General features: G+C 47.4%; 1 protein-coding gene across 12 annotated transcripts in view; it reads left to right on the forward strand.

Moving 5' to 3' along the window:
- tbc1d32 (TBC1 domain family, member 32) overlaps positions 1-27,525 on the forward strand; it is a 404,895-nt gene that overhangs the window by 135,448 nt on the left and 241,922 nt on the right. For all 12 annotated transcript variants that reach the window (XR_015079556.1, XR_015079554.1, XR_015079553.1 and 9 more), the window contains exon 11: positions 25,115-25,174. Coding sequence is in view for 8 of the 12 variants with exons in the window: in XM_085997304.1 (XP_085853430.1) it covers positions 25,115-25,174 (60 nt within the window). In the remaining 4 variants the exon portion in view is untranslated. The remainder of the gene's footprint in view (positions 1-25,114; positions 25,175-27,525) is intronic.

The raw sequence follows: 27,525 nt of genomic DNA on the forward strand, positions 1-27,525 counted from the left end.
TGTATCTGCCAAAAGCCCTCCTTTTTTTCCTAATCCATTCTCGTATATCCCCTGACATCCAAGGTTCCCTGTCATTGTTTGCCAATATTGTTGTCCATTTTATTTTCCCAAGTTCTATTCTCAGCCCCGCAAAATCAGCTTTTCTCCAATCTATTACCATGGTCTTCGTCATACTTATGTCCTTCTCAATTATTATTTTAAAGCCTATTATATTATGGTCACTATTGTCTAGTCGTTCCCTTACTTTTACTTCTCTTTTCTGCTCTGGTTCATTTCCCATTACTAGATCCAATAGCGAATCCTCCCTTGTTGGGCTTTTTACATATTGGGTTAGAAACGAGTCCTGTACACATTGCAGGAATTCCTTTCCCTTGTCCCCTTTGCCTACCTCTTCTGTCCAGTTAATATTGGGGTAGTTGAAATCCCCCGTGATTATTATTCTATGTTTTTTACTCATTTCCCTAATTTGTTTGCATATTTCTTCCTCCACCTCCCTTCCACTATCAGCTGGCCGGTAGACTACCCCTATTAGTGTGATTGATCCTTTATTATCTTTTATCTCTATTCACATAGATTCTATTTCTGTCTTGCTAATAGCTGCATCACTTTTTTCTACTGTCATTATGTTGTGCAGATACTCCACCTCCCCTTTTTCCCCTCTCATTTCTAAATATGTTATACCCTGCATTTTTTTTTATCTCTCTCTACTTTTAAGATAGTTACAACTCTGTTACCACTGCAAACTTCTATAAATTACATACAAATCTCATTCTCGATTTTCTTTCAAACTATTCTGTAGTCTATAATGTACTGCTAATATGGTAATATATCCTTTATTATTCCTTACCTCCCCTCAAACAGACTTAGTTTGAGCACCACAATTAAATGAAAACTTACAATTACAGACACAATTACATAAATAGAAAGGTAATAAGACCATGCCTTTTTCTTTTCTATTTTTCCTAAAAATGTATAGCTGGGAATACTTAGTCTGTCAGCATTGTTTTTCTAATCTAACTAGTTCTTCTAAATGCTTGACTTTATGGGCCAAAAATTCGGGTCCCCACGGGTGAGTACGCACTAGGTACTCACGCGTAGGCCCAACGAAAGTGACGGTTTTGTGCATGCACTGCGCATGCGCGGGAAACCGGAACTTCCGTCCCCTTAAAGGAAGGGGTTCACAGGTCGAACGCGTGCGCTGGAGAGGCAGCGTGTGCGCCTGGAATTTCCGTTTTTTTTACAGGTTTCTCCGGGAGGGTAAGTCTCCAGCAGCTATGCTTTTAAAAAGCAGTCGCAAGGCCTGCTTTTAACAAGGTAAGTGGTGAATTAAGTAAAATTAAAACATTTTTTCCAGAGGTTTATTATTTTTAAATACTTTAAAGAAAGGTAAGTTTATTTTTAGCCCCGTTAAAATCTGTAATTAATTTTTCAAAAATTTAAATTATTGTTTAAAAGTTATTTTATGTAATTTATAGTTAATGAAAAAATGTAATTAAAAAAAAAAATTATTTGAAGTTTTGGTTATGTTTTGGGGCCAAACTATATTCATAGATTTGACAGGTCTTCCTACGTCTGTGGTTCTCCTGAACACTCTTGGTATCTGGAAACTTCCGCAAGTTCTGGACAACACTGCCACATAAGAACATAAGAATTAGGAGCAGGAGTAGGCCATACCTGCATGCTAACTCTCTGTGTTTTTTGTACTAGGACGCCTAAATCTCTCTGAACACCAACATTAATAACAACAGAAAATGCTGGAAAAACTCAGCAGGCCAGGCAACATCCGTGGAGAGAGAAATAGAGTCAACGTTTTGGGTTTCTGTAGAAGGGTTTCGACCTGAAACGTTGCCTATTTCTCTCCACAGATGCTGCCAGGCCTGCTGAGTTTTTCCAGCATTTTCTGTTGTTATTTTGGATTTCCAGCATCCGCAGTATTTTGCGATCGTACCACTATTTAATAGTTTCTCACCATTTAAAAAATATTCTGTTTTTCTATTCTTCCTACCAAAGTGAATAACCTTACATTTCCCCACATTACACTTCATCTGCCACCTTATTGCCCACTCACTTAATCTGTCTATATCCCTTTGTAGGCTCTTTGTGTCCTCCTCACAGCTTACTTTTCCATCTAGCTTTGTATCGCCAGCAAACTTGGATACATTACACTCAGTCCCTTCATCTAAGTCATTAATATAGATTGTAAATATAGAAACATAGAAGATAGGAGCAGGAGTAGGCCATTCAGCCCCTCGAGCCTGCTCCGCCAGTCAATGAGATCATGGCTGATCATCCAAATTCAGTACCCTGTCCCTGCTTTCTCCCCATATCCCTTGATCCCTTTAGCCTTAAGAAATATATCTAACTCCTTCTTGAATAGATTTAATGAATTGGCCTCTACTGCCTTCTGTGGTAGAGAATTCCACAGGTTCCCCACACTCTAGGTGAAGAAATTCCTCCTCATCTCTGTCCTAAATGGCTTACCCCTTATCCTTAGACTGTGACCCCTGGTTCTGGACTCCCCTACCATCGGGAACATCCTTCCTGCATCTAGTCTGTCTAGTCCTGTTAGAATTTTATAAGTTTCAAAGAGATCCCCTCTCATTCTTCTAAACTCCAGCGAGTACAAGCTCAGTCGACCCAATCTCTCCTCATACGTCATTCCTGCCATCCCAGGTATCAGCCTGGTGAATCTTCGCTGCACTCCTTCCATGGCAAGAACATTCTTCCTCAGATAAGGCGACCAAAACTGCACACAATACTGAAGATGTGGTCTCACCAAGGCCCTGTACAACTGCAGCAAGACATCCTTGTTCCTGTACTCAAACCCTCTCGCTACGAAGGCCAACATACCATTTGCCTTCTTAACCGCGTGCTGCACCTGCATGCTTACCTTCAGCGACTGGTGCACAAGGACGCCCAGGTCTTGTTGCACTTCCCCTTCTCCCAATCTATTGCCATTCAGATAATAATCTGCCGCCTTGTTTTTGACACCAAAGTGGATAACCTCGCATTTATCCACGTTACATTGCATCTGCCATGCTTCTGCCCAATCACCCAACCTGTCCAAATTATACTGGAGTTTCTCGGCATCCTCCTCACAGCACACACGCCCACCCAGCTTTGTGTCGTCTGCAAACTTGGAGATATTACATCTAGTTCCCTTGTCCAGATCATTAATATATATTGTGAATAGCTGGGGTCCAAGGACCGATCCCTGCGGTACCCCACTAGTCACTGCCTGCCACTCGGAAAAAGAGCCGTTTATTCCAACTCTTTACTTTCTGTCTGCCAACCAGTTCTCTATCCAAGTCAATACCTTGCCCCCAATCCCATGTGCCTTAACTTTACATGCTAATCTCTTATGCGGGACCTTATCGAAAGCCTTTTGAAAGTCCAAATACACCACATCCACTGGTTCTCCCTTATCTATTTTACCAGTTACATCCTCAAAAAATTCCAGTAGATTAGTCAAGCACGATTTACCTTTTGTAAATCCATGTTGACTTTGTCCGATCTGGTCACTGTTTTCCAAGTGCTCTGCTATTACATCTTTTATAATGGACTCTAGCATTTCCCCCACTACCGATGTTAGGCTTACCGGTCTGTAATTCCCCGTTTTCTCTCTACCACCTTTTTTGAACAGTGGGATAACATTAGCTACCCGTCAATCAATGGGTACTGTTCCAGAGTCTATCGAATTTTGGAAGATGACCAGCAATGCATCTACTATTTCTAGGGCCACTCCCTTAAGTACCCTAGGATGTAGATTATCAGGCCTTGGGGAGTAATCGGCCTTCAGTCCCGTCAACTTATCTAACACCATTTCCCTACAAATACTGATTTCTATCAGTTCCTCCCTTTCATTAGACCCTATGTTCCCCGACATCTCTGGGAGGTTATTTGTGTCCTCCTTTGTGAAGACAGAACCAAAGTCTGTATTTAATTGGTATGCCATTTCTTTGTTCCCCATTATAAATTCCCCTGATTCTGACTGCAAGGGACCTACGCTTGACTTCACCAATCTTTTTCTCTTCACATATCTATAAAAGCTTTTACAGTCAGTTTTTATGTTCCCTGCAAGCTTACTCTCATACTCTATTTTCCCCCTCTTAATTAATCCCTTTGTCCTCCTATTTGTTGAATCCTAAACTGCTCCCAATCCTCAGGTTTACTGCTTTTTCTGGCCAATTTATATGTCCTCTCCTTGGATCTTATGCCATCTCTAATTTCCCTTGTTAGCCATGGTTGAGTCACCTTTTTTGTTTTATTTTTATGCCAAAGTGGGATGAACAAATTCTGTAGTTCATCCATGCGATCTTTGAATGTTTGCCATTGCCTATCCACTGTCAAACCTTTGAGTGACATTCCCCAATTAATCCTACCCAACTCGCGCCTCATACCATCGTAGTTTCCTTTATTTAAATTCAGGACTCTAGTCTCGGAGACAACTACTTCACTCTCCATCTTAATGAAGAATTCTATCATATTATGATCGCTCCGACCCAAGGGGCCTCGCACAACAAGATTGCTAATTAATCCTTTCTCATTACATAATACCCAGTCTAAAATGGCCTGATCTCTAGTTGGTTCCTCGACATATTAGTCCAGGAAACCATCCCGTATACACTCCAGGAATTCCTCCTCCACAGTATTGTTACTAATTTGGTTAGCCCAATCTATATGTAGATTAAAGTCACCCATGATAACTGCTGTGCCCTTATTGCACGCTTCTCTAATTTCCCTTTTAATGCCATTCCCGACCTCCGCATTACTGTTTGGAGGTCTATATACCACTCCCACTAACGTTTTCTGCCCCTTGGTATTTCTCAGTTCTACCCATACAGATTCCACAACATCAGAGCTAATATCCTTCCGTACAATTGTGTTTATCCCCTCTTTAACCAGCAATGCTACCCCACCTCCTTTTCCTTTTTGCCTGTCTTTCCTGAATATTGGATACCCCTGGATGTTGAGTTCCCAGCCTTGGCCACATTGGAGCCATGTTTCCGTAATCCCAATCATATCATATTCGTTTACCTCTAATAGCGCAGCTAATTCATCCACCTTATTACGACTGCGCCTCGCATTAAGTCACAAAGGGCTAAAAATTCAGTTGGGCGCCGTTTGGGGCGCCAAGCTCGCCTGGGCGCCGGAATTACCGCTGCGAGCGGAGCCACTTGCGCCATCCGGATATTCAGTTTCTGCGCCCCAAATGGAAGCGGGCCGCTAATCGAGGCTTCCCGCACCCCACTTGGGGCGCTGAAACTGAATATCGGCGCGCTAAGGGCCGCAGCGCCACACGCTGCGGCACGGCACGCTGCGGTACTGCAGACCTTCCTCCCACTGTTAAGGGGGAGGTGCCTGCAACAGCGCGATCCCCGCTCGCGAGTGCCGGCAAATGAGCCCGGCACCAAGGAGAAGTGCCGGGCTCTCGGGAAACAGCCGGCAATGCCGCGGGGGGGGGGTGGGTTTAGGAGGCCGGGGACGGAGGTGCTGGCAGGCGGCCGCCGAAAAAGCGGCCGGCCGCACCTCCACCTTAACTAGCGCCACTACCGCCACAGGTAGGCCCCTGTGAACCGGTCGCTATTTGCGGCTGGCGCTGAAGAGGCGGGCGCGACCAAATATGGTCAGCGGGGCGCTGCGCACACCGATGATGTCATCGGTGGCGGCGCAGCGCTACAGGCTAACGCCGCCATTAGCGCCCCGCTAAATATCGTGGTAGGTGTGGCCAGTGGCGCTAAAGCCACTGAGTGCCCTCTTTGGGCGCAAACTGGTGGCGCAGGCCACTGAATTTCTAGGCCAAAGCCTTCAGGCTTGTTTTTTTAACGCTCTTAGATCTTTTAGAATTATTATTTACTGTGGCCATGTTTGATTTAAACCCTTGATTTCTCTGCCTGTCACTTGTTTTTCTCCTTCCTGTCTTTTGCTTTTATCCTTGTTTCCCTTTCCTCTGTCTCCCCACTCACGTTCCCAGCCCTCTGCCATTTTAGTTTAAACACTCCCCCAGAGCACTAGCAGAGCCCAGAGCAATCGCAGCTCCAGTGCCGCAATGTGGTCTGCCAGTCCTGGCCCTGCCCAGGTACAAACCGTCCGTTTTGTACTGGTCCCACCTCCCCCAGAACCGGTTCCCATGTCCCAGGAATTTGAATCCCTCCCCCTTGCACCATTCCTCTAGCCACGTATTCATCTGAAATATCCTTCTATTTCTACTCTGACTAGCACGTGGCACTGGTAGCAATCCTGAGATTACTACCTGTTGAGGTCCTATTTTTTAATTTACCTCCTAACTCCCTATATTCAGCTTTTAGGACCTCATCCCGGTTTTTACCTATATCGTTGGTACCTATATGCACCATGACAACTGGCTGTTCACCCTCCCCTTCCAAAATGTTCTGCAGCCGCTCTGAGACATCCTTAAGCCTTGCACCAGGGAGGCAACACACCATCCTGGAGTCTCGTTTGCGGCCGCAGAAATGCCTATCTATTCCCTTTTCAATAGAATCCCCTATCATTATAGCTCTCCCACTCTTTTTCCTCCCGTCCTGTGCAGCAGAACCACCCCTGGTGCCAGGAAGTTGGCTGCTGCTGCCTTCACCTGGTGAGCCATCCCCCCCATCAGTATCCAAAGTGGTATATCTGAGAGGGGGGTGGCCACAGGGGACTCCTGCACTACCTGCCTGCACCTACTACTCTGTCTGTTGGTCACCCATTCGCTTTCTGCCTGTGTAACCTTTGCCTGCGGTGTGACCAACTGCTTAAACGTGATATCCACGACGTCCTCAGCCTCGCAAATGCTCCAGTATGTATCCAATCGCAGCTCCAGTGCCGCAATGCGGTCTGCCAGTAGCTGCAGCTGGATACACTTCCTGCACACATGGTTGTCAGGGACACAGGAAGTGTCCCTGAGTTCCCACATAGCACAGGAGGAGCATACCACGAGGCCGGGCTCTCCTGTCATGACACCCTTTAATTAATTCAAATTGAATTAAATCAAATCAATCCCACCAATTACACTACAGTTAAATGATATATTTAAGGGTCCTGGTTTACAAACAGTCCCCGCTACACAACAGAGAGCTTAGAAACTATAAACCAGAGTTTAAGTTTAAAAAAGAGAGAAATACTCACCAACCAATCACTTACCTGCTTTCTGGTGACGTCACACTTCGATTACTTTTTACTTCTCTCCCTCTCTCTGAGTTCTGAGATTGGAGATTATGCCTACCTGAGCCTCGCCGCTGGTTTTTATCACCGCCGCCTTGTCTCTCGCAGGTCCGCCGCTGCTGAGGCCCAACCACTGATCCTTGCGGCACCTCAAAAGTTACAGCCTGCCAATCTAAAAATGACCCGCTTATCCCTACTCTGTTTCCTGTCTGTTAACCAATCCTTTATCCATGCTAATACATTACCCCCAACCCCATGTGCCCTTATCCTGCTTAACAACCTTATATGTGGCACCTTATTGAATGCCTTTTGGAAATCCAGACATACTATCCAGTGGTTCCCCTTTATCTACCCTGCTAGTTACATCCTCAAAAAACTCTTAATAAATTTGGCAAACACGATTTACCTTTCATAAAACCATGTTGACTCTGCCTAATTATGATTTTCTAAGTACCCTGTTACCACTTCCTTAATAATGGATTCCAGCATTTTCCTGACGACTGATGTTAGACTAACTGGCCTGTAGTTCCCTGTTTTCTCTCTTCCCCCCTTTCTTGAATAGCAGGGTTACATTTGCTACCTTCCAATCTGCTGGAACTGTTCCTGAATCTAGGGAATTTTGGAAATCACAACCAATGCATCCACTATCTCTGCAGTCACCTCTTTTTGGAACACTAGGATGTAGGCCATCAGGTCCAGGGGATTTGTCGGCTTTTAGTCCTATTAGTTTCTCGAGTACTTTTTCTCTACTGATATTAATTGCTTTAAGTTCCTCACTCTCATTGGCCCCTTGGTTCCCCACTATTTTTGGTATACTTTTTGTGTCTCCTACTGTGAAGACAGATACAAAATATTTGTTTAAAGTCTCTGCCATTTCCTTGTTCCCCAATATAATTTCTCCTGTCTCAGCCTCTAAGGGCCCAATGCTCATTTTTGCTACTCTCTTCCTTTTTACATACTTGTAGAAGCTCTTACAATCTGTTTTTATATGTCTTGCTAATTTACTCTCATGTTCTATTTTCTCCCATTTTATTAATTTTTTGGTCATTCTTTGCTGGTGTCTAAAGCTCTCCCAATCCTCAGGCTTACTACTATTCTTTGCAACATTATAAGCCTCTTCTTTTAATCTAATACAATCCTTAACTTCTTCAATTAGCCACGGATGGATCACGTTCCCCGTGGAGTTTTTATTTCTCAATGGAATCTATATTTGTTGAGAATTTTAGAATATTTCTTTAAATGATTGCCACTGCTTATCTACTGTCATACCTTTTAATCTAATTTCCCAATCTACCTTCGTCAACTTGCCTCTCATACCTACGTAATTGGCTTTGTTTAAGTTTAAGGCTCTAGTGTCAGACTTAAGACTGTTACTTTCAAACTCAATGTGAAATTCTATCATATTATGATCATTCTTCCCTAGAGGATCCTTTACTATAAGATTACTAATTAACCCTGTCTCATTACACAAAACAAGATCTAAAATAGCCTGTTCCCTGGTTGGTTCCATGACGTATTGTTCTAGGAAACTGTCTCGAATATATCCCATGAACTGGTCCTCCAGACTACCCTTGCCAATTTGATTTGCCCAATCTATATGCAGATTAAAGTCTCCCACGATTATTGTATTACCTTTGTTACAAGCTCCTATTATTTCTTGATTAATACTCTGTCCAATGGTATAGCTACTGTTAGGGGCCTATAAACTACTCCCACCACTGTTTTCTGCCCCTTGTTATTTCTTATTTCCACCCATACTGATTCTACTTCCTTATCTTCTGAGCCAAAATCCTTTCTCACTACTCTCCTTATGTCATTCTTAATTATCAGGGCTATTCCCCCTCCTGTTCCAGTCTGCCCGTCTTTTCGATGCATCAAGTATCCTGGAATATTTAGTTCCCAACCCTGGTCACTTTGTAGCCATGGCCTCGATTTTCCTGGAGCCGTCAGGCGGGGTTTCAGGCATGTGGGGGGGGGGGAAAATCGCAAAAATAGGGGGCCGCAACCCCCCGCCTGATTCCCCGCCCCGTCCGACTTTCGCCCCGGCGTTTCAATGCGACTCGAATCAGACCGCCCGCAGCAGGTGGGACTGGTCGTCGGGAGCCTAATCAGCAATAATTGGCATCTTTAATGCCATTTTCAGGGGCCCTTGCAATTTTCAGCCTTTCCCCATGTAAACCACGCCTGGTGGGAACACCGCTGATGAAACCTGGTGTGAACAATGTCTGCTTGCTTACTTTCAGCTGCAGGTCAATCAGGGAAGACGAGATTTAATCATACAGCATTTGTAGGTTGCAGGACCTTGTTGTTTGAGACTTAGGCACAGCTGTGGAAGGTTGGAGGCTCACACACTTCTCCAGTGTGAGCTCCTGGGAAGCCCCTCTCACCACCCTCACTCGGCGCTTCCTCAACGGAGGCATCTGCCAGAAGCATGGGAGGCCTTTTGTTCCTTCCCTTCTTAGCATTAGAGGATCTCCAACAGCAGAGGCGGCAGCAGCAGATCCAGCAACAACAGCAGCAACAGCAGCAGCAGCAGGAGCGACAGGCTGCGGCTCACCCACCTGAGGCAGCACAGGCCAGAAGGGGCTAGCGCATGGAAGGTCGTCGGCGCAGGAGATACCCCCCAAACTGGGTCTACAGACACAGGGTGAGCTACCTCAACATGACTGAGTAGCAGTGCCAAAGGCGGCTCCGACTTTCGCGAGAGGTAGTGACTGACATCTGCGCAATGCTGCAGCAAGTCCTGGAGCCCAGAGCACCAGGTAGACACTCCTTACCAGTGGCCATCAAAGTCACCACAGCACTCAACTTTTTTGCCTCGGATCAGGGATCAGTAGCAGACATCAGCGGCATCTCCCAGGCGGCCGCACACACTTGCATCACTCAGGTAACCGATGCCCTCTTTGCCCTCGCGCACAATCACATCCATTTCACCAGGGATCGCGCAAGTATGAGGGCACGAGCGCTTGGATTTGCTCAGCTGGCAGACTTTCCAAGGGTGCAGGGTGTCGTTGACTGCACACATGTGGCCCTTAGGGTGCCCCATCGCAATCCAGGAGTTTTTGTCAACCGCAAGAGCTTCCACTCCCTTAACGTTCAGCTGGTGTGTGACCACAAGAAGGAGATTTTGCATGTTTGTGCCAAGTACCCTGGCAGCTGCCATGACGCCCTCATACTGCGCCAGTCTACTGTGCCTCCGCTATTCAGTCCGCCAAACGAACTTCAGGGATGGCTACTTGGAGACAAGGGCTATCCCCTGCGGACTTGGCTAATGACGCCGTTGAGGAGACCAGCCAACGAAGCTGAGGAGCGCTACAACTCCAGCCACATTTCCACCAGATGCATTATCGAGCAAACCATCGGTTTGCTGAAGATGTGCTTCAGATGCCTCGATAGATCAGGTGGAGCCCTACAGTACTCAGCAGCCAGGGTCTCCAAAATCGTTGTGGTTTGCTGTGTGCTTCACAACACGGCAAAGCGTCGTGGCTTGCAGATTCCGCAGGACCAAGAGGCTCCTCACAGAGCCGCCTCGGATGAGGATGATGCTGCGGATGATGCTGAGGAGGAGGAGGAGGCCGGAAACTAGCATCCTGCAGAGGCCCATCAACCAGCGGCACCAGTACGTGACAACATTGCTGGCCGGAATGCAAGGAACACACTCATCCTGGCCAGATTTGCCTAGCCTGGTACATCAAACACTGTAGCCTCGCTGCTTCTTACATGGACAGTGGCCCATCCCTGCGCATTTAAAAGAAAAATTTTATTCATTGATGGAATGTGGGCGTCGCTGGCTATGCCTGCATTTAGTGCCCATCCCTAATTGCCCTTGAGAAGATGGTGGTGAGCCGCCTTCTTGAACTGCTGCAGTCCATATGGTGTAGGTACACCCACAATGCTGTTAGGAAGGGAGTTCCAGGATTTTGGCCCAGCGACAGTGAAGGAACGGCGATACAGGTCCAAGTCAGGATGGTGTGTTGCTTGGAGGGGAACTTGTAGGTGGTGATGTTCCCATGCGTCTGCCGCCCTTGTCCTTCTAAGTGGTAGAGGTCACGGGTTTGGAAGGTGCTGTTGAAGGAGCTTTGGCGAGTTGCTGCAGTGCATCTTGTAGATGGTACACACTGCAGCCACAGTGCACCGGTGGTGGAGGGAGTGAATGTTGAAGGTGGTGGATGGAGTGCCAATCAAGCGGGCTGCTTTATCCTGAATGGTGTCGAGCTTCTTGAGTGTTGTTGGAGCTGCACTCATCCAGGCAAGTGGAGAGTATGCCATCACATTCCTGACTTGTGCCTTGTAGATGGTGGAAAGGCTATTTGACCAGCTTGCTGACATCGGCAAGTAATCCTCACGGCCTCAATGTAAAATCCCCATTCGCCAAATGACAGACGCCACAACTGCAGCAGTTGCCATCAGATTTTTTATGTACAAGAAACTGATGGCATTAAAAGTATATACAAAACTTTTCACCCAAGTGTCTACCCTTGTGATTAGTGGTGCTTTATTTTTCTCTTACGCATGCTCCTACGTAGTGGTACCCCTGTGGCTTCAGCAGATGTGGAGGCCCCTTGCTCACTTTCCTGCTGCTCCTGTCTCGACACCTTTGGCGGGCGTCCTCTGGGGTGGCGAGCCTGTGAGGGCTCGCCAGCAGTCTGCTTCTCCTGCAGCTGTGCAGGGGTTGAGACGCTTATCTCACTTGGGTGTGGACTCCGGCGGGGCTCTGACTAAGGGCTCTGAAGTGGCATGGAAGTGTGAGCACGTGGAGAGGAGCCCCCACTTCCTTGAGGTGTGCCAACAACCTCCCTCTCATGGGTCAGCTCCCCGTCAGCACCTGCAAGTGGCTGGAGAGCACCTTGCTGCACATCAGAGGGGGCCATGGGGACCCGTCTCTGCACTGGAAGTCCTGCTCAGAAGGACTTCCATGAAGGTCTGGCTTCGGTGCTCAATAGATGCCCATTGCTCCTGAAGAGATGTCATTCTATTCTGAGCACTCACCATGTTTTCCATACCCTGGTGACTAAGCTCCTCCATGGCCATAGCCCTCCTCTCGGCCGCAGCCCTCCTTTGCTCGGCTGCAGCCCTCCTCTCCTCGGCGGTAGCCAGCCTTACCACGGAGGTTGCCAACCTTTCCGTGGTGATGCTTTCATGCGCCAATGACTCCAATAAGGCTCTGCTCATGGTCGCCATGGACTCCTCCATTCGCTCCACACTTGCAGCGACCCTGGAGACAAAACCTGCCAGAGACTTCTGCATCTGTGCATGGAGATCCATCACCTCTTCTCTTGCGGATGGACCCGACATGCAGCTGAGCTGAGCTGGCAGAGGCCTGCACCCTCCGACGAGGACTCTCCACTGCTGTCCCTGTCTCCACAATCTGCTGATGCTCACTTGTGAGCTGTGAAACACCAGGTGACAACACTACTCTATGTCCCGAAGGCCCCCCCGAGGTGTGAGTGTCTGCGCTGGTGCTGGGTGCGCTTACTTCTGCTGACACTGCGCCATCAGAGGTTGGAGCTTCCTCTGAGGAGTCTGGCTGCACAGCCTCTTCCTCCTCGACAGTGGGGACGGGGGCTCTGGATGGTCCTGTGGGGGAGTAAAGGAAAGAGTTAGAGATGTGATGCCAAGGCTACATGCACATTGGATTTTGCAGATGCTCATAAGTCCAAATGATGTAGCTTCAGAATCGTAACAGCGACTCATGCTATGTCAATGAGAGAGATGGAAAACTATTCTGTCACCAGCTTGCGGGCTTGCTCCTGTCTCTCCTTCCCCAGCTTCCGCAGTCACGTCAGCCCCGACAATCTCCATCACGTCTTCCTCCCAGGGGGTCAGGTGGGCGATTGAGGGTGGGCCTCCTCCAGTCCTGGCTCGCTCTCTCCTGTTGTGAGCTCTCTTTTCCTGCAATGAGGGAGACAAGTGGAGTTTGAGTGAGAGTGCAGGAGTGAGTGTAGAGATTGCATAGCATAGATACTTAGAAGGAGACAAAGATGGTGTGAGGCTGCAAGACCAAAGGCCTTCCCTATGTGTTGTCAGTTGTGTTCCAAGCATCAGAGTGAGAGGCAGTGTGAGGGCTGCATGGTGGAATAGTTATGTGAATGTGAGCATAGAGAGAGAGGGAATGGGTAAGGGTGCATGGATGTGACTGTGAAGTGGGATGTGGAGGAAGAGATTGCTGAAGCTGAGTGCTGTTGGGGAAAGGCAATGGGGATCAGGTTGAGGGTGATGGAAACTTCATACTTTTCCTGTACGGTGAAGGTCATGGAATCTCTTCCTGCATTGCATCCAGGTTCTTCGCGTGACTCCCTGAGAGTTCACCTCTGCTGCCACCTCCATCCAAGCAGTCCTGGTCTCATTGGGAGGCCTCTTCCTCCCTGAGCTAGGGAAGAGGACCTCCCTGTGGGCCCTAACCCCATCTATTAATGTCTGCAGTGAGGTCTCGTCAAATTTGGCGGCAGCTCAGGGTCTGCCACTGGCAACAGCTGCTGCAGGCTCCTCTGCCATTCTGGACGGCTCACTGGGAAGCCTGCAGAGGTTGAAAAGCTTGCTGGAGACTTTAAAAGCACCACGAATGATGACATCATACTGTGGGGCTTTCTGACTGGAAATAGTCAATTAGCAAGGGTGCCCACACGCTGGAAATTAATTGGCCAATTGTGCGAAAATTGCATCCAGCTGGCTGACCCATTTAGATTTGTGTCGGAACCCGACATTTGGGGAACCCGACAATTCCCCGCACCTGCGGGAAAATCGGCCCCCATGTCTCTGTAATGGCTATGAGATCATACCCATTTAGCACTATTTGTGCCACTAATTCATCTATCTTGTTACGAATGCTTTGTACAATCAGATAAAGTGCCTTTAGTTTTAACCTTTTACCATTATTCCCTGCTTTCATCTTATTTGCTGATGCATGATTACCTTTAAACTCTCTGTCCCTTCCTGTCACACACTGCTTATCTTTACTGGATCGCTACACTGCTCCATTGCCTTGACTTTTCTCTTTAGATTTCTAAACTTCCCTTCGCCTGACCAACCCCCCCCTTTAGTTTAAAGCCCTATCTTCAGCCCCAGTTATTCGATTCGCCAGGACATTGGTCCCAGCGTGGAGACTGTCTCAACGGAACAGCTCCCTCTTTCCTCAGTACTGGTGCCAGTGCCCCATGAATCAAAACCCCTTCCTCCCACACCACTCTTTGAGCCACGCATTTAACTCTCTGATCTGTTTGTCCCTATGCCAATGTGCACGTGGCTCAGGTAACAATCCAGAGTATATTACCTTTGAGGTTCTGCTTTTTAATTTGGACCCTAGCTGCTCAAACTCTGTCAGCAGAACCTCATTCCTAGTTCTACCTATGTGGTTGGTTCCTACGTGGATCACGACAACTGGATCCTCCCCTCCCACTCCAAATTCTTCTCCAGCCGCGAGGAGATATCGTTAATCCTGGCACCAGGCAGGCAACACAGCCTTCGGAACTCCCAACCGCGACTGCAGAGAACAGTATCTATCCCCCAGACTATACTGTCCCCTACCACTACAACATTCCTTTTCACTCCCCCCACTAGAATGGCCTCTTGTACCATGGTGCTGTGGTCAGTTTGCTCATCCACCCTGCAGACTTTGCCCTCATCCACACAGGCAGCAAGAACCTCAGACCTGTTGAATAAGGGCAAAGGCCGAGGCTCCTCCATCACTGCAACTGGGGTCCCCTTACCTGCCTGAGTTGCAGTCACACCACTAACCAGACCTGTACTACTACCTAACCCAAGGGGTGTGACTGCCTCCTGGATCAAAGTGTCCAGATAACTCTCCCCCTTCCTGATGCCCCGCAATGTCTGTACCTTGGACTCTAGGGTACTTAAGGAAGTGGCCCTAGAAATAGTAGATGCATTGCTGGTCATCTTCCAGAACTCGATAGACTCTGGAACAGTACCCATGGATTGGAGGGTAGCTAATGTTACCCCACTATTCAAAAAAGGTGGTAGAGAAAAAGCAGGGAATTATAGACCGGTAAGCTTGACATCGGTAGTGGGGAAAATGCTAGAGTCCATTATAAAAGATGTAATAGCAGAGCACTTGGAATGCAGTGATCGGATGAAGTCAACATGGATTTACAAAAGGTAAATCATGCTTGACTAATCTACTGGAATTTTTTGAGGATGTAACTGGTAAAATAGATAAGGGAGAACCAGTGGATGTGGTGTATTTGGACTTTCAGAAGGCTTTCGATAAGGTCCCGCATAAGAGATTAGCGTGCAAAATTAAGGCACATGGGATTGGGGGCAAGGTATTGACTTGGATAGAGAACTGGTTGGCGGACAGAAAGCAAAGAGTTGGAATAAACGGGTTGTTTTCCGAGTGGCAGGCAGTGACTTGTGGGGTGCCGCAAGGATCGGTCCTAGGAACCCAGCTGTTCACAATATATATTAATGATCTGGACGAGGGAATTGGATGTAATATCTCCAAATTTGCAGATGACACAAAGCTGGGTGGGAGGGTATGCTGTGAGGAGGATTTCGTGAAACTCCAGTACGATTTGGACAGGTTGGGTGACTGGGCAGAAACATGGCAAATGCACTATAATGTGGATAAATGTGAGGTTATCCACTTTGGTGGCAAAAACAGGAAGGCAGATTATTATTTGAATGGCAATAGATTGGGAGAAGGGGAAGTGCAAAGAGACCTGGGTGTCCTTGTGCACCAGTCGCTGAAGGTAAGCATGCAGGTGCAGCAGGCGGTTAAGAAGGCAAATGGTATGTTGGCCTCGTAGCAAGAGGGTTCGAGTACAGGAACAAGGATGTCTTGCTACAGTTGTACAGGGCCTTGGTGAGACCGCACCTTGAGTATTGTGTGCAGTTTTGGTCGCCTTACCTGAGGAAGGACGTTCTTGCCATGGAAGGAGTGCAGCGAAGATTCACCAGGCTGATACCTGGGATGGCAGGAATGACGTATGAGGAGAGATTATGTCGATTGGGCTTATACTCACTGGAGTTTAGAAGATTGAGAGGGGATCTCATTGAAACTTATAAAATTCTGTCAGACCTGGACAGACTAGATGCAGGAAGGATGTTTCTGATGGCCGGGGAGTCCAGAACCAGGGGTCATAGTCTAAGGATAAGGGGTAAGCCATTTAGGACTGAAATGAGGAGGAATTTCTTCACCCAGAGTGGTGAACCTATGGAATTCTCTACCACAAAAGGCAGTAGAGGCCAGTTCATTAAATATATTCAAGAAAGAGTTGGATATATTTCTTGAGGCTGAAGGGGTCAAGGGATATGGGGAGAAGGCAGGGACAGGGCACTGAATTTGGATGATCAGCCATGATCTCATTGAATGGCGGAACAGGCTCAAAGGGCCGAATGGCCTACTCCTGCTCCTATCTTCTATGTTTCTATGTCAACAATCTGAGCTGAAGTTCCTCGAGTTGCAGACTCTTACTGCAGACGTGGTCGTCCAGGACCACAATGCTCTCCATAAACTCCCACATGCTACAGTTGCGGCACACCACCTGCACTGCCATCCCTTTATAAACTTGTTTTTAATTATTTAGTTAATTAAAGTTTATGGTGGGAAATTTCGGTTGCTTTGCGCCTCCCGTTAATGCGCTAATGGGGCGCAAAGCAACTAGCACCCAGGCGTGGTAATGTTTGCGCCGCTCGTGAAATTGACCAGACATTTTGCGGCGGCGCTAAACACTACCACCACGATCTCCTGTGCCCACAGATCATGACATCAGTCGAGCGTGCAACGCCCCGGTAGCACACCGGACCGGATATTGAGTGGCGCCCCCCTGCCATACCGCCTGCCGCTAGCAACGACAGGTTGAGGGGAGCGTTTTGCAGTCGGGAAAGGACTGGGGGAGCGCTATTTAAAGGCGACCAGTTCCTGCCTTTTTTTGTCGGCGACATTTTTGCACCACGCATTCTGAGTGAGAGAGAGAGACTTCTGGAGAGATTCAATGCTATGTTGAGGAGTTTTGGGTACTGAGCAGCACTTTGCAGGTTTGACCTTCCTTGCATCGATTTGGAAGAGACTATGGGGGCTGCACCCTGAGCTCTTTCCCTGGACCCCTCCATTGTTCTTTCCAGCAGATTTGATGTACAGGTCTCTCCAGGCCGAGATTCAAGGCTGCAATGAGCAGGGTGTGGATGGAGAGCAAGATCGACCCTTTCCTTTAAGAACTGACCGGCGCCAGTGTGTCTGTGTTCCATTGCTGACTGACATCACATGAGCTTCGCCAGTGTTCTGAGGTAGCGCCTCGCTCCTCGGCGTTAGCACCTTAAGAGGTGTGTAGCACCTGATTTAGCGCTCCAATCACCTCCAGCGATGATCGGGGCCAAGTTTGCAGTCGGGGGCGATAATTAGCACCAGGCGCTAAACTTTGCGTCCGGCCGATAATTGCACCCCAAATGGGGCGATACCGAATTTCTCCCCTATTGTGGGCTAGAAATTCGGTATCGCCCCGGTTGGGGCGCTAAGTTTTAAAAAGTTGAAGAATTAGTGCCAGGCGCTAATCCTTCTGACCTCCCTCTAATTTTATTGTTAGTGCTCGAAGAAATAACTGGAGCGCTAAATCAAGCGCTAATCACCTAACTTAGGGCGCTACACACAGAGAGCGGGGTGCTACCCGCACAGCGATAACAAATTTCAGGTGCACGCCAATCGGGATTCACCATTCACACTGGCTCCTTCCAGTTCTTAAAGGGGAGTTTCAATCATTCTGCGCAACCTCATTCTCAACATTGCCGGCTCTGAAGGCGACCTCCAAGCAACTTAACAGTTACACCTCTTATCCTCCTGGCTGATCCCAGTCCCAGGGAGGGAGCTCGCTGGTTCAGCGACCAGTCATTGGAGACATTGGTCACGGCAGTCAAATGAAGGAGGGCAGTGCTGTTCCCGCCACTGGCAGGAGGCCATCACCGCAGGACTTCAGGGCAATGTGGAGGGAAGTGACCCAGGACGTCTCGACCAGCAGTGTAGTCCTCGGGACCCTCACACAGTGCCGTAAAAAATTCAACGACCTCACTCGTGTGGTCAGGGTAAGTACATGCTCCAACAAGTCCTACATACCAGCATCTGAACCTCAGTCTGTACACACTGCACAAACCTCCACACCCACTACTCACCCACCAAGCATCTCCACCTACTAAAACTCACATCCACATCTCACGCCTAGCCTACAGTAACAGCTATTCAACTATGGCAGGCACATCTCCGAAACACATAGCTGCACACTCACTCACACGCTTTCCTTTCTCTTGCAGGCCAAGCTGGGCCACAATAGGAGGGAGCGGGAATGAACAGGCGGGGGTGAATCGGACATCCAACAGCTTACAGATCTGGAGAAGCTAGTGCTGAGAGTTCATCCCCTCTCCTTCTCTCATTCCAGTTCCCCTTCACACCACAAGCCTTTCCTACTTTCCAGCTCATTATACTGTCTGCATTCCTTCCTGCCCCCCTGCCCACACCTTAACACGAGTCTTGTGCCTTTATGCTTTCAGGTAATCAGCAACCAACTGACCAGCCTGCCCCTGAGTCTCCCAGTGAGAGTGAGGTGGGAGAAGAGGAGGAGGAGGAAGAAAGCACTGCATGCCTCACCCGCAGGCACCACCTCAGATACCGGGACTACGCGATCTTTAGAGGCAAGTTTAGTAGAGGGGTCTGCACTGGGGATGAGTGGGCTGCAGCAAGGCCAGGGGGAAAGGGTAGCCCGGGAGCCAAATCCCTGGAGGGCGGGTTCGCGCACAAGTTCTGCTACACAGGACCCAGATGAGGACCTTGATGAGGAGGCGTTCACAAGAAGGGTGATGGCCATGCACACCGAGATATTAGGTGTAATGGCAAGGGTGCCCGAGAGCCTGTCGGCAATGGTAAGGGGCGTGGAGAAGTCCGCTTCCAACATTGCACAGAGCTCTGCGCACACCATGGAGCCCATCCTTGGCAGCCTGCCAAGGATGGTGGATAACTTGAGAGATCGTGGGGACCCAGACCTCATGCGGCATGTCATGGGCGACGTGGTAGCATCCATTGCAGCACAGGCGGAAGCCACGCATTGTCTTAGTGCTTTAATGCAGTCAGTGGTTGCTGCCATCGAGTCTCAGACTGCTCCCATGCAAGCTCTGACTGCTGCCATCATCGCTGGGTCCACCACACTCCACCAGGGATCTCACAGTGTCGCATCAAGCCAGCAATCTGTGCGCCAGTAGATAGGGATGCTGAGGTGCCGCCCCGGGGGAGTGTCAATGTGTTAGTGGAGCAGGAACCTGCTGTCCTCTCTCAGGATGACAGCATTCCTGCTCCCACCACTCCAACCCCGCCATTGCCCTTGTCACTTCCTGTCATCCAGCCAGGCCATACTGCTGTCGCCCAGCCTGAGGTGGTGCAGTGTACATCCAGGCCTTCTAGGCTCGGAGCTGGTCGAAGGTGTCCTGCAAGGCCATCTGTAGTCCCTGGCACCGACACTCAGCAGCCTTCCACCAACCGTGCTGCAGCCACTGGGGACAGACTACGTAGGAGCAATAGATTAGGAAAAGGCACTATAAAGAGGGGAAGTAAGGGTTTGCACAAGGGGGATTAGTTAATATTGTTGTTGTATGTATGTGTTTACTGAATGTTGATAAATTTATTAATTGAATTTTGCAGATTTTGTGCTGTCTGTCATATGGCATGCGAAATGGATGGAGTGATGGGGATGTGGTGAGCAACTGGGATGTGGAATCGAATTTATTGGAACCGCAGTCTGATGAGGCGGTCACAGATCGCCCTTCCAGAAGGTCGATTGAGTGGCTGCCTCCTCCCTCGCTGCTGTTCCTCCTCGTCCTGCTCCTCTCCCTCTTCCTCTGCCTGGCAATGGCTGGGCCCTCATGATGGCCAAGTTGTGCAGCATGCAGCACACCACGACGAAAAGGGACACCCGCTCAGCCAAGTACTGGAGGGCTCCTCCTGAGCGGTCAAGGCAGCGGAATTGTTGCTTGAGAACTCCAATGGCCTGCTCGATGATGTTCCAGGTGGTGACATGGCTCTCATTATATGAGTACGGGGCAGGAATGTTGGGGTTGCGGAGGGGAGTCATGAGCCAGGTGGAGAGCGGATACCCCTTGTCTCTGACCAGCCAGCCGCGAGCTTGATGTGGTGGCTCTAAGAGTGCTGGCACACTGGTCTGGCGCAGGATGAAGGCATCGTGGCTGCTTCCAGGATAGCGGGCATTGACTGTGAAGATTGTCTGTTGTCTGTGGTCGCACACCAACTGGACATTAAGTGAGTGGTAGCCTTTGCGGTTACGGAAGACCTTAGGATTGTTATGGGGTGCCCGCAAAGCAACGTGGGTGCAGTCAGTGGCGCCCTGCACCATGGGGAAGCCCGCTATCCTGGCAAAGCTCTCTCTGGTGATGGGGAAGGAAATGTAGTCCCTTCTCCTTCTGTAGAGAGCCTCTGTGACCTCCCAGATGCAGCAATGGACGGCGAACTGCGAGATGTTAGATATGTCTCTTGCTGCAGACTGAAAGGATTTGCTGGCATAGAAATTGAGGGCGACGGTGACCTTGACCGCCACTGAGAGAGCCGTGGTGGTCCTGATCTGAGGCTTGAGGTCTGGCTGCAGGATGTGGCAGAGCTCTGTGACCACCTCCTTGCTGAAGTGGAGCCTTCTAAGACACCGCTCCTCAGTTAATATAGGAAAAGTGCTCCCGGAATACCCTTGGAGGGTAAGGCCTCCTGTTGAGAACCCTGTTGGCCCTCCTCCCTCTGACCACATTTTCCAATCTTTGTCACTGCCTCCGACATTGATGCTGGAGGGCGAGGCCGAGTGCCAGTACAGCCCCATTAAAGTAACCACGTGTAGGACTTTGTCACTTTCATTCTCCTAAGATTTCATCTTTTTGCAGGCAGAACACTCCTGAAAGTAAGAAACGTTTAACTCACTGAAAACGGCTGTTTCGCTGTGTGAAACTGAGAAGGTAGCATTAATTGGCCAGTAAAATGAAAGCAGATGTTGACCCCTTTAAATACCGCTCCTACAGCGGCCATCCAACTGCAAAACACCTCCTCTTCCTGCGGTTGTTCAGGCCAGGCACTAAGGTGGGGGCGACAGTCAATTTTGCATTTGGGCCGTTAATGGGGCGTTCCAAACTCATTGACGTCATGATCTGCCAGGCGCTAAACCCATAGGCGCTAATTGTTAGCGCCACCGCTAAATCCCAGGTGAATTTTGCGTGCAGCGTTAGATTTGCCGTACCCCACCGCAAATCCATTAGCGTCCCCTCTAGGCGCTAACATGCTGAATTTCTCCCAATGTGCGTCAGCAGATACTGCTTTATACTGTCCTGCCATAATAAGTGACTCAAAGTACTCAGAATCTCAAATGACTGAAAGTAGTTTCAAGTTAACTTCAGTGTCTAACTGCAATTCTCAGATCATACTCCATTTCCTCACTGCCTTCTTGCAACCTGACTGCTTTTGCTTGTAGAATTTACTTAAATCCACTCAAAACAACAATCAGCACAAACATTTTGTTAATTAAAATATAGGCACTACTTTCAAAAAGGCCATTTTTTTAATGAAAAAAGTCACACCCAGCTATCAGCTAATTAATATTGTAAGTAGTTTGTCAAGAAAGCTTGGGGGAAAAATTCGGTTGATTTGCGCCTCTCGTTAGCGCCCTAAGGGGCGCTGCGCCACCGGCGATGACGACATTGACATGTGCAGCGTCCCGCTCGCACCCCGGCCGCGATCTTCGGTAGCACCCCCTGACTTACCACCGGATGCTATGTCCGACGGGGTCAGGGAGGCCTACCTGCGGCCAGGGCGGCGCTATTTAAAGGCGAGGTGCCGGGCGGCCATTTTTCTTGCTGGCTGCCTGCCAGCACCTGCCTCCACTGCCATCCCTGGCCTCCTGACCCGCCCCCCTGCAGAGTGCCGGCTGCGCTCCATGAGCCCGGCACTTCTCTTGAGTGCCGGGCTCTTTTGCCGGCACTCCGATCCCCAGTGGTCCAACTGGGCCCCGGGTCGCGCTGCGCAAGGCCCCTCCCCTTTAAGAAGGGGAGGAAGACCTGCAATACCGCGGCACGTAGCGCCGCAATATTCCCTCGCAGCGCCCCAAGTGGGAGGCGGGGCGCTTCCAGTAGCACCCCGCTTCCCTCTTGGGGCGCTACCACTCAATTTCGGCTGCGGTGGTGCTAATTTTTTCGGGGCGCTAAAAGTATCGCCCCGGCGAAGTTAGCACCCCAAATGAGGCGCGACTCAATTTTTCCCCCCTTTAGGATTTATTGAAATTACTGGATGTTGCAGTGATTGGATTATTGTTCATTCAACTCTGGGATCAGGTTGGAATCTATCCTGCTGGGATGAAACTTGGGATGTAAGAATCCTACCTAAATTGAGTTTTAGAAGTCACAGTCTTGTTCTTAATGGACACAAGTCCATAATGAATAAGCTACCTTTAATTTGAGTCTTAATTTCAAATCGCATGCCAAGATGTCATAAGAATAGCTACTGCAGAAAATAGAATTATTACAATGGTGACTTATGGAGCATTGTACTTAGGTTGGGAATTTGGCTCATTGATCAGGCAGTGTCATGGAAGATTTTTTTCAGTTTTGATGATAAACCTGGTACCGAAATAAGAAATGTTTAATTCCTCAGCACTGATACACTTCCTTGGTGAAGCCAACAGTCATTAAAATTGCTAAAACCATTTTTTTTTGAGAATTGTTCTTCTCACCCCTGCTGCTAAAACCCTTATGCATGCTTTTGTCATTTCCAGTCTCCATTATTCCAGTACTCTCCTTGCTAAACAACAACAACTACAACTTGTATTTATAAAGCGCCTTTAACGTAGTAAAATGTCCCAAGGCGCTTCACAGGAGTGTTACAAGACAAAACACTCCCATCCTCCTCCCTCTATAAATTCCAGTTTGTCTGAAATTGTGCCCTGTCTTGCCTCAATTCTCATTCATCCCTCACCTTCATTAACTTTTTGTGCTCCAACACGTTAAATTTAAAATACGCATTTTTGTCTACATATTCCTTCTCGCATCTTTACCCCACCCTATCTCTGCAAGATCTTCCAGTCCGAGAACTGGTCCCAACTGCTTTGCTCCTTTGATCCAACCTTCTATGTCCTTCCCCACACCTTCACCCCACCATTGGAGGTAGACCCTTCAGCTGTATAGGTTCTGATCTTAGGAACTCTCTCCTTGGACTCCACCTCTTCTGCTTTTTCTGCACTTTTAAAACACTTGTCAAAACCCATCTCTTCAGTCATATCTCCTAATGCCTCCTTCTCCCTGACTTGGCATCCATTTGCAGTGCCCATCTATGAAGTACCTCGGGACAATTTTATGTTAAAGGTGCTACACAAATTGAAGTTATAGTTTTTGTCATTGCAATTGCACTGCGGATAGTAAATCACCCAATTTATAGTGTTTGTGCCTCAGTCCATATAAAGTTACTTTGGTATCAAAAACTTAGAGTTGAAACTTGTATTTGCCTGTGATGGTAATCCAAAAACTTTTGACATCCAGGGGTGAATTTTAACACCCAAAAACGGTGGGTTGGGGTCGGGTCAGATGTTAAAGTTTTAAAAACCTGAATCCTGACTCCAACCTGCCCACTTCCAGGTTTAATGGAGATGGGACATGGGGCAGGCAGCCAACCCACTCCTAAGAGGCAGGTTAGCAATTTAAATATTTTAATGAGGCTGGCAGTCTCTGATTTAACCTGCTTTGTAGGTTTAACAGAGCCGGCCGGGTTTCTCAGGCCTCGGGAAACCTGGCAGCTGAAGGGAGACGAAGACGGCTTCAGGGAGAAGGTAAGTGCCTTTATAGCACTGCTTGTGGGACAGGAGGAGCAGGAGTGCTGCCCCGAAGCTCCACACCACCCGTCAGACCCCCACCCCACCATACAAAGACCTCCGAGGTTGGAGATTGGACCCATCGGTTGTGGATTGGATCTACATGTTCCTGCGGCCTGCTTGGGAGTCCTCCCTGTCTGACTGGAAGCCAAGCCTGTCAGTCAGGCTGACTTCCGGGTGGGGAACCTGCCTCAGAGAAAGTTAAAACTCCACTGCATGCGAGAAAACCCAGACATCCACCACCTCCACACGCCTATGTAACCTGCTCCTGTTAATATCCGGTGTCTGCTTCAGTTATTTCCAGACCTTGGACTGCATATACTGGATGTACGGCATTGCTTCCTCTATATTGATATACTCCAGTGTGGCATTTCAGTTTCCTGTGTCAGTCATCCTTATGGACCATCTGAGTGAGAGTACCAGATCACAGACATTTAGTTTTGTGCTGCGAATTCACACCTAATAAGGTCTGGTTTGAAGCTTCTCAAATTGATTTCACAATGAAGCTTTCCAGTTGACAGAGCATGGACTTTTCATCCCATTAGTCTTTGCTGGTTTTAAACTTGGATCTCAGATGATTTATTTTAGCCCCTGCACTATAAGCCTTTAGCTAAGTCTCCTGACATTAGAAGCCTTTAACTAACATGTCCAACATCTATCTGCAAATTTGTACATACGCTCAGCAGCATTGCAACTGTATTACAGCAACCAAAAACATTTAATTGTTAGGAAACAAAATGATCTTTTACAGCAAAGTATTAATGTGTAAAATCAGAGATATATAGATGAAGCTAGAATATATAATATATATCATACTTAGTATATCAAATGTGAATATTAGAAATCCTAATTAAAGTGCTGTGTCCAGTTGTGAATTAATATGGCATTTTGTGGATTAGAATTGTGCTGGGAGTAATGGAGGTTAAATGTGTCTATCATTGTTGATAACATCCAGTTGCCTTTCACTAATGATTTCTCATACCTAAGACATTATGTACATAAAATAATTAATAACAAAGCACGTAACATTGTCTTAAAGTAAGTTGGTTTCTATAGGATTAACTATAAGACCTTTCAGGAGATTAATACAATTTGTTCTCATTTCATAGCATGGTTACTACAGCAGAACAGTGGTTCTAAGACTCCTTGAAAATAAATACAAGTCCTTGGTAAGTCTTCCACAATTAAGAATTGGATTTCTTCTCTCATCTGATATAAATTACAACTATTTCAGTTAAAAGTTCAGCTGGTCCTTGTTTTTCTGTCAATCAAGATTGCTGATTTTTTTCTGTATTGTTTATTGGATTTATGCAATGAACAGAGGATTAAATTGGTTTATTTTATAAACAAGAAAATGCAACAAGTAAAAGGGGACCCATTGGATTATGTTGGATGATGCTAGCTCTCAACATACAGGAATGCTCCAAGGGAGACTCTCTAAGAATATTCATGAGCTTTCTCCCAAGAACTTAGTTAATGATATAAACTAAAATCAAAGCTTGCCTCTAATAACTTTCTGTTTTTGTATTCCAACAACTGTCCCTTGTGTCAGGACGACCACGGCCGTTCGACAGCTCTTGTAGTGCTCTAAAATGAGCATGAAAACTAGGGAATGGTTGCAGCCATCGTGATACACAGGACAGTCATTGGAATAGAAAGTTGTGAGAAATACTGTAATCTACAAATAGAAACAAAAAGAAAGGCAAGGAGAATCAAGAGGGAATATTAAAAGAAACATAAAAGGCAATAACATGTTTTTACAAAGAGAAAAGAGAGAATCATTAAGGAGGGACTGAGGGCACTCAAATGAGCATGGTGAAATCATAATGGTAGATAAAGAAATGGGAGAATTGTTTAATTAATAATTTTCTGCAGTACAGTATTTACAGAGGGAAGTGAAGGAAGTCTTCAAAGACTTGCGGATGTGGAAATAAAAGAGTAAACAATAGACATATGCTAAATAAGGAAATAATTGTTAAGGGGCAGAGGACGCTAAAAATTGGTAAGCCTCCTGGATCAGCTGCTATGCACCCCAGTATACTGCAGGAAGTTGTGAGGAATTAGCAGAGGGACTAACCATAATTAAGTACATTGACCTCCTATGGCATTGCTCATAAATGAATATAAAAATTGTGTCTATTTGTCTTCCACTGACATTTTTTCTATTTCTTCTCTCTTTATATGTTTCCCACATATGTGTATGCATCTCACATGTTCCATTGAGCTAGAAAAGAAAAGCTGAAAATGTTAAAGATCTGAAATAAAAACAGAGGAGGCAAATGCTGTGGGGGTTCTCACGCTCATCCACTGTAAGTTTAGCGGAAGAGCCCCATAAGCACTGAAATAAGGGTGCAAACTGCATTTATGTTTTTCCAGGTTTCCACAGCTCTTCCGCCAAACTTACCGAGCGAGAGAGCATGGGCAGATATTCACCCCTCAGAAAATGCTTGAAATGCGCAACATTGGAAAAGAAAATGGGGTAGAAATTCGTCTTCGATGGTAGCACAAAACAGTAGCATCACATCGACCACCCGTTATGCACCCCGCCCAATATTCCGTTTTATTGACCTGTTTGAGCTACCACCCAAGACGAATTTCTACCGCACTGTTCATCTAACTTCGTGTTGTCCAATACCATGTGGGCAGTAGTAAATTGGGAATCCATATGTGGCCAATTGTATTTCTATTTAGTCAATAAAAATGAGTTATAGTCACTCGTTGGGCATGTGATCTCAACACTCGTGCGCACGACATATGCACGTGTACTTTAAACTTTTTGTGCATTTGTTGATAAAATGGTAAGACAAAAGCAGATAGGGGCCTGTTTTTTGATTGTTGTGAGTGCTTTCCTTCCTTGGTTACTGAATGGTGGTAGCTGCTTGTTAAGTAAATATACACATGTGTAGTACATTTACCTGTATTTTGAGTGTGTGTAAGGCATTTTCTACTAAAATTAATGCATGTGGCTAAAATGATGTTGACGTAACCACACCTGTGACTAATGTTCCCCCCTAAGGTGCGCAGGCGTGTGACTGCGCATCAATCGGGAGGTCTCGCGCAGGCCGCTCACGAGCTGTTGCCACTGGAAGATACCGTACCTGGGCGGCTGCTAATTTAAAGGGACCACGCACAAAAAAAAAACTTAGAGGAAACATTGCCTGTGGCTAGTCAGGGATATCTATTGGATAGCACTGATCTAGCTTTCTCTTTCAGATGCTGCTGAGTTTTGCGCAATGGGTGCACATTTTGGGAAGGAGGTCAGTGTGCCTGATTTGTGGTCTGCACAATTTTTCATTCACTTGGCTCACAAGTTGGGCATGCTACCTCTGCACTCAGATTCCCAATATATGCTCCTGTCATGTGAAGCTCTCTGCTAGGAGAGCTAATCATTAAATATACCTTCCCCTGTATTTCCAGCATTTCTAGGGTTTTTCGCATATTTTCCTTTATTTACTAAGCTTACTAATTTTTGTGTCTTTTACATTTTTTGAAGGCTAGGCATCGCATCAAAATGAGAGAA

Source organism: Somniosus microcephalus, chromosome 9, assembly GCF_052327205.1.
Source record: "Somniosus microcephalus isolate GS21.2 chromosome 9, FLI_Smic_1.0, whole genome shotgun sequence".
NCBI lineage: Eukaryota > Metazoa > Chordata > Chondrichthyes > Squaliformes > Somniosidae > Somniosus > Somniosus microcephalus.